The sequence below is a fragment of the Elephantulus edwardii genome, unplaced genomic scaffold (genome assembly GCF_000299155.1).
Source record: "Elephantulus edwardii isolate Elephantulus edwardi_28Jun2011 unplaced genomic scaffold, EleEdw1.0 scaffold00582, whole genome shotgun sequence".
In the NCBI taxonomy this organism is placed as follows: Eukaryota; Metazoa; Chordata; class Mammalia; order Macroscelidea; family Macroscelididae; genus Elephantulus; species Elephantulus edwardii.
In genome coordinates this window covers 206,218-213,376 of record NW_006400332.1, presented here as the reverse complement: position 1 = coordinate 213,376, position 7,159 = coordinate 206,218, and the positions used below count along the sequence as shown (strand labels likewise).

Here is a 7,159-nt window from a genome sequence, read left to right as displayed (position 1 = left end):
GGGCAAGGCACGGAGTTTTAGCTTCTTGTCAGAGCAGGCTTCTGATCCTGCTTGAGGTTCAAGTGCTAAAATGATCTATATGCTTCTTTAAATCACACAGAGCAGTTTATTTTTCTTTTATTGCCAATTTGGAATGAGAAATAACAGGGTTGATAGGAGAGATAGACACAGTAGGGAAATTATTAAAGATGTGTAATAATTTCAGAGGCAAAGGGATAGAAAATTTTAGGCTTAAGAGTACTTCTTTATGTTTTTTTTTCTGCTGCCTGATCATACTCCTTTTTTGGTGGTTTCAGGCCTGCCATATGTCACTAGTTGTTAGTTGCTGTCAAGTATTCTTTATTTATGGGAGCTCTGGTGGCCTAGTGGCAAGAAGGTGTGTTGCAACCCCGAAGGCACACTGTCCTTGGGAGACAGTGTGCCTTTGGGTTGACAGCTGAACCCACTGGGCCACCAGAGCTCCCTGAATGTACTTATATAATGGGTTATTTGAATTGCAAAAATGTGGAATCTACCTGAATGACCATTAAAAGTGAATAGCTGTGTAAATTCTGCTTATCCATATGAGCAAATACGGAGTTATTATAGATAGTAAGGGTGAAATACATAGATAGAGGGTGAAACCAGGCCTTTCCTTAGAGGCAAGAGTTTTGAAGCTTTGGGCATGTGGCCAGGAGGGACCAGTCCTTGGAGAAGGACATCATACTCAGAAGGGTGGAGGGACAGTGCAGGAGAGGAAGACCCTGGATGAGATGGATTGACACACTAACTAGGTTAATGGGGGTAGGTGTATCAGAGACAGTGAGGCTGGCTCAGGTTAGTGCAGAGTTCAGAGCAGTTGCATATAGGGTCACTCAGCACATAATAACAACAACGTAGATAGTAAATGTTGTGTTTCTACTGTCCTTGAGAGATGGCCATGGGTCTTAGTTGATGCAGTGATAGCTAATAACTCTTGTAGGGTGACCAAGATACAAATGAGGAAAGCAAAAGGATGGTATGACCTGGCTTTTTGAGAGCAAATGATTTTTTAAAAATCCTTTCCATGTTTGAATATGTGTGTTGTTAGGCACCGTTGGCTCAGCTTCCTCTCACAGTGACCCTGGGAATGACCATCTGAACTTCACCCTAGCCTGGACCATCTTCACAATCTCTGATATGCTTGAACCCGTAGTTACATCACTGTGCCAATCCATCTCCTGAGGGTCCTCCTCTCTCTTTGTCTGACCCTCCAGCTTTCCCAGTATGATGTCTTTTGTTCCTAGGACTGATCCCTTTTGACAATTTGCCCAAAGTAGGTAAGACAAAGTCTCAACACCCTTACCTCTAAGGAGCACCTGGGTTGCATTTATTCCAAGACATACTTGTTTGTTGTTTTGGCAGTCTGTGGGGTATCCAGTGCTCTTCTGCCGCACCAAATTTAAAGGCATTGATTCTTCTTTTGTCATCTTTATTCATTGTCTAACTTTCAGATGCATAGGAAGAAATTGAAAAGACCACATCTTGAATTATGCACACCTTAGTCTTTAAATTGGCATACTGGTTCGTTAGCACTTTGGAGTGGTCCTTGACAGCAGATTTCCCCAATGCAACACATCTTTGATGTTGTTGTTACCATGGATGTTGATTATGCACCCACTCAAAATGAAGTCATTGACAACTTCAGTCTTTTCTCCATCTATCCTGATGTTGCCTATTGGTCTGGTGATGAGGATTCTTGTTTTTGTTTTTTGTTTTAATTTGATTTATGTTGAGATGTAATCCATATTGAAGACTACAGTCTTTTATATTTCCACAGCAAGTGCTTCATGTCTATTTTACCTTCTGCAAGCAAGGTTGTACTCTGCATAACACAGATTGTTGATGAGTCTTCCTCCAATTCTGATACCACACAGCATACAAATTGAGTAGGTATGGAGAAAGGATACAGCCCTAACACACATCTGTCTTGATTTTAAAATGATACAGTGTTCCCTTGTTCTGTTCCTAGAAGTGGTAGACCAACTGTTTCTTGGTTTAGGTATAGGTTTTGCATAGCATGATTAAATGTTCTGAATTTCCTGTTCTTCTCAATGTCAGCCATAATTTGTTATGATCTACATAATCTACCTAGTCAAGTGCCTTTGCATAGTCAAGAAAACATAAACCCCTTTCTGGTATTCTCCACTTTTCAGCTAAGATCATCTGGCAGCAGCGTTGCTATTCCTCATTCTACAGCCTCTTCTGAATCCAGCTCGAATTTCTAGCAGTTCTCTGTCAGTGTACTATTCCAGCTGTTCCTTAAATAATCTTCAGTAAGATTTTGCTTGCATGTAGCATTAATGATATTTGATAATTTCCACATTTTGTTGCAGTACTTTTATGGGGAATAAGGAAAAATTTTTGTGACGATGCCACAAAATGATGAAAGAATATGGATAAAGTGGATAAAAGTGATTGAAGAGTTTAGGCCTGGAGTCAGGAGGAAGTGGCAGGAATAAGAACAAAATAAAGGAAGTGAAAGAGGATGGCATCTGTCTTTCTGCCTGCCTATCTGTCTGTCTGTATTCATTGCTTGTGTTTGACCATATGTTAATTTTGAGGATTTTAATGAAAGAAAGAGGAGAAAATAAAGAGAAAAATCTTTTCCTCTTTAAGGCTATTTCTAATTTTTGCTCTGTGTTTTCTAATAATCATTGCAACCTTGACTCCATCTCACATACTTTGAGCGTGGTGCCAGGAGGGACCAGTATTTAGAGAAGGACATCATGCTTAGAAGGGTGAAGGGTCATTCACAGGAGAGGAGAACGCTGGATTAGATGGATTGACACAGTGACTGTGGCAGTGGAGTCACATGTGTCAGAGTTGGTGAGGTTGGCTCGGGATAGGGCAGGGTTCAGGGCTGTTGTTCATAGGGTTGCTATGAGTTGTAGTTAACTTGACAGCACATAACAAAAACAGCAACAATTAAGGATAAACCTGAAGGTTTTATAACTACAAGTGTGTTTTAACCATTTAAAGGTAGTGATTTTTAAAAGAAACCTGGGGAATGTATTAAGACATATTCTGAGATAAAACAAAATTTCTGGGTTTTATGAAAGACTTGAGACTGCTTTGTGTTTTCATTGTCTCTTTGCTGTATGAAAACAGACAAACTCACTGCCATCGTGCCAGTTCTGACTCGTGACAACCTCCATCAGCTTTTCAGGGCTAATGGCAGGAGATTGCCCAGCTTTCGCCTGGGGAGCACCTGGATTTGAACCTTTTTAATTAGCAGCCCTATATATAACACACTCCACCATCAGGGCTCATGCTCTGCTGTATAAAAGCTGCCCATTTAATCCCAAAACTCCACAGAAGTGTTTTCATTCTTAAATCTAAGGAATACTGAGCTGTGTTAGGAGTAACCGGATTATATAAATATTGTGCTTGTTCCTGGCAGAGAAATAAGAGCTGCTCGGTGGGAAAAAGTGTGTGTGTGTGTGTGTGTGTGTGTGTGTGTGTGTGTGTACGCGCGCGCATTTTGTGTGCGTACATGTTTATGTGCTGTGTGTGCATACATGGGACGTGTACATGTGTGTCCATGCATACATATGTGTGCGTGTGTGGGTTTGTGTATGTGCTTGTGTTTTGGATACTTTCCATCAAATTATTTTAAGTTTTCTAGATTTATTTATTTTTATTATCTGCTTGTACTCAGTGGTGATAATTCTTCTACATAAAGAACTTTGTTTGGATATTATAGTATTGGCTGAAGATTTAAACCCTGCTTATTGTGAAACAGAAGTTTGAGAATTTGATACTGTATTACACCGTCACATGTAAACTCAGAGCTGATCCTAATCATTTATCCTAACACAAAGGCAGAAAATGAGGGAGTGTGAATGGTATTATCAAAATCACCTTATTTCCTGATCTTGTTTTGTATTTTCACTGTTTTTTAAAATGCATCTTACTACACTTGTGTACATTTGTTAAGATAATATTGCAAGGCCCTGGTCTTATAACTGAAGGTGTGCTGGAAAGGAGGAAACCCCCCAGAATCTCATTAGCTGATGTGCTCTGAAAGGAGAATTGCATTCTGGATATTTGATGCAACTAAAACACTCCAGAATTATGACTCTCAACCAGAGTTTCGACTTGTGCACTGCTATTTTGACTCAGATAAGCCAGGAGTTAATGGAAGTGCTAGTGTTTATCCAGGTGGTGCTGACTGCATTTTGAAAAGCTCAATTCTGGAGAGGAGGCATCAACATTCTGGGAAACCAATCATCCTCATAGGCAAAAGACCTGTCTTGGTAGGCAAAAAAACCCCTGAGTGGTACTTCGGGTAATTTATCTGTCACAAGAGGGTGGGAAGAAGAGGAAGAACAAACCGGAGCCATGGCCTTGCGAGAATGGAGCGGTGAAGGGGACCTGAGGTGTGAAAAGTTGTGGCAGCCGACCAGGCGGTCTGTGGTCTCCATCAGCTCTGGGAGTCCTGTCAAACATTTTTATTTTATTTTATTTTATTTTATTGTCACTGTTGCTTTGTTTTCTTGAGCACATTGTCCGCTTCTTCCAGAAAATTGCCCTCTCCCTGCCTGTGCCAGTCACCCTGGCTAGGCTTCATGGCTGCTGTCCCCTTATGTGTTTGAGCCTGTGGTCTTCTGCTGCTTCTCTCATGCGTTTTCTTTATGATGTTTCAGCTCATCCACCATACACCATGTGCTTTAGAGTGAAATTCTACCCACATGAACCCTTGAAGATTAAAGAAGAGCTCACCAGGTATTTTTTGTTTGTTTGTATGTTTACCACGCACCCTTAACCAGCCAGGGGCTCTCATCTCGTGGGCACACCTGCCTCTGGTCAGAGCAGAATGTCTCCACCACACAGCTACTGAACTCAGCTTTCAGCATGGAGTGTTTCTGTAACACTTAACTGTCTTGGGATTTTCAAACAGTTGTCATTTGGAGTGTAATTAACTGCATGGAAAAGCAGTAGTTATGAGGGGGAGGCGTTCTCTCTGAAAACATCTGACAGTGGGGTACTAAAAATAAATAGGAGACGCCTGGCTCTAGAATAGTGGGAAATTCAGTGAGGGTTCGGCCCTGAGGGCTTCTCTCTGGGAGCATGGCCGTTCTGGGAGGGAAGGTTTCTTGCTAGACGTGTGGTTTCCAGCGTTGCACATTCCAGGGCTCCTGACTGATCAAGGTGATTTCCTTCTACTGTAGCCTTTTCTTAGCTCTTCTCTGTGAAGCCTCCAGTCTTCAGGCTTTCTCCCCTTTTTTCTCATCTTCCTCTGCTGGGCACATTCACTGCTACCTTCTGGGGAGTTACATCAGGAAACACCCTCAGCAGGTGATACTGAAGCAGGCTCCTGAGTGGACTCTGAGCAGAGGAGAGCTTCACTGCGCGTCTTGACATGCTCTGATGGGGTGTCCATGGAGACCACTGTCTCAGAATAGCCCGAGCAGGCGCAGATGTGACAGACGAGCAGGGCCTCTGACTCCCAACACTTGTGTGAAGGAGTAGTGGGGTTTAGAATTTTGTTTCTTTGTGACTTACGAGTCTGGGGTATAGACTTACTGAGTGCTGAGGGGACTTGGGAAGTGAGCAGGTGACTTGTTTCTAGCACTGATTTGCACAGCCATATAGGGAGCATTGTGCTGAGGGTGGGGCAGGAATGTGAAAAAAGGGGTACATGATGACTAACATGTAATAAGTGGTGGCTGATGTTTTACAGTCTGGTCTGCAGTTGTTTTGTTTTGTGGCATATTGTTTGTTTTATTTTAATTGCTGGAGATTGGCCACTTTAATGATTTTAAAATGTACAGTTGCATGGCCTGAACTACATGTATTGTGCTGAGCAGCCATCCCCTCTGAGTAGCTCCAGAACATTTTCATCAGCTCAAAAAGGAGACCTCACACCACCCAGCCATCCCCTTAGTCCCTGGTGACCACATGCTTTCTGTCTATGGACTTGTCAATTCTGTATATTTCTAGTAAGTGGAATAATCTAAGATATGGCCTTTGCCTGCTTTTTTGCTGATGTAATTTATTAAGTGATATGATAACATTTTCCTCAGTTCCTCCTGTGTCCAGGGACAGGCCTGAAAAAACTACAAAAACAGAGAAGGAAAGAGAAACCGGTGGAGGGAGAAAGAGAGAAAGAAAATGTCATGTTCTTTCCTCTGGCTCCTGATAGTGTAATTGTTGTTGTTGTTGTTGTTAAGTACCATGTGACTTGGGTATGACCATAGCAACCGTAAGAATAACACATCTGAATCCTGCCCTATCTTGTATCAACCTCATCATCTCTGATACGCCAACATGTACAGAATATGATATATGAAGCTTCACCATCCTTGCCCGCAACAAGTCCTCTGGCTACACTTTTCGCAAGACATAACTCTTCAATCTTTGGCGGCCCATGTGATAGTCAGTACTCTTCTCCAGTACCACAACTCAAAGGCATCAGTTCTTCTGTTATCCTTACTTTAGCTCTCAGATGCATAGCAAGTAATTGAAAAGACCATGACCTGCATTCATCAGGTACATCTTAGTCTTCAAACTGACATTATTGCTCTTCAGTATTTTAGAAAGATTCCTGAGAGTGGACTTGTCCAAAGCCATACATTTTCTGGCCTCCTTACTGTTGGTACCAGGGTGTTGATTGTGGATACAAAGAAGTCATTCACAGTTTTAGTCCTTTCCACATCTATCATGATGTTGCCTATTGGTAAGGATCTAGGTTTTCTTGATGTTGGGATGTGGTCCATATTGATGTTTGTACTCTTTGATCTTCTGCAGCAAGAATTTTAGGCCCTCCTCACTTTGAGCAGGAAAGATTGTGTCATCTGAATAATTTAGGTTATTGATTAGTTCTCTTTTGATCCTGAGGCTACGTTCTTGGTCATAGAGTCCAAATTTACAAATTGTTTGTTCAGAGTGCAGACTTAATAAATGACATTCTGATGCATGCCTTTCTGACTTTTTTAAAACCTGATCATTACAGTTTAATAGAAAAGTGTGATAAAAAAATTTAAAATCTGATACATAAGCCTTTCTGATTTTATTTCTTTTTTTTATTAAATTTTATTAGTTTTAATGAACATTTACAGGGATTTTGGGTTTTCATTCCTTCATTTCTGCACCATTCTCTCTACCCTCCTCCCCAGTTTGTTCTTCTTCCCCGCCA

At 41.5% G+C, this 7,159-nt stretch overlaps 1 protein-coding gene across 1 annotated transcript in view; it reads left to right on the top strand.

Moving 5' to 3' along the window:
* Positions 1–4,675: 4,675 nt before the first annotated feature.
* Positions 4,676–7,159, top strand: part of LOC102856189 (FERM domain-containing protein 3-like) — a 178,814-nt gene continuing 176,330 nt past the window's right edge. Inside the window, exon 1 of the mRNA XM_006903356.1 lies at positions 4,676–4,746. Coding sequence (XP_006903418.1) covers positions 4,685–4,746 — 62 coding nt within the window. The 5' untranslated portion in view covers positions 4,676–4,684. The remainder of the gene's footprint in view (positions 4,747–7,159) is intronic.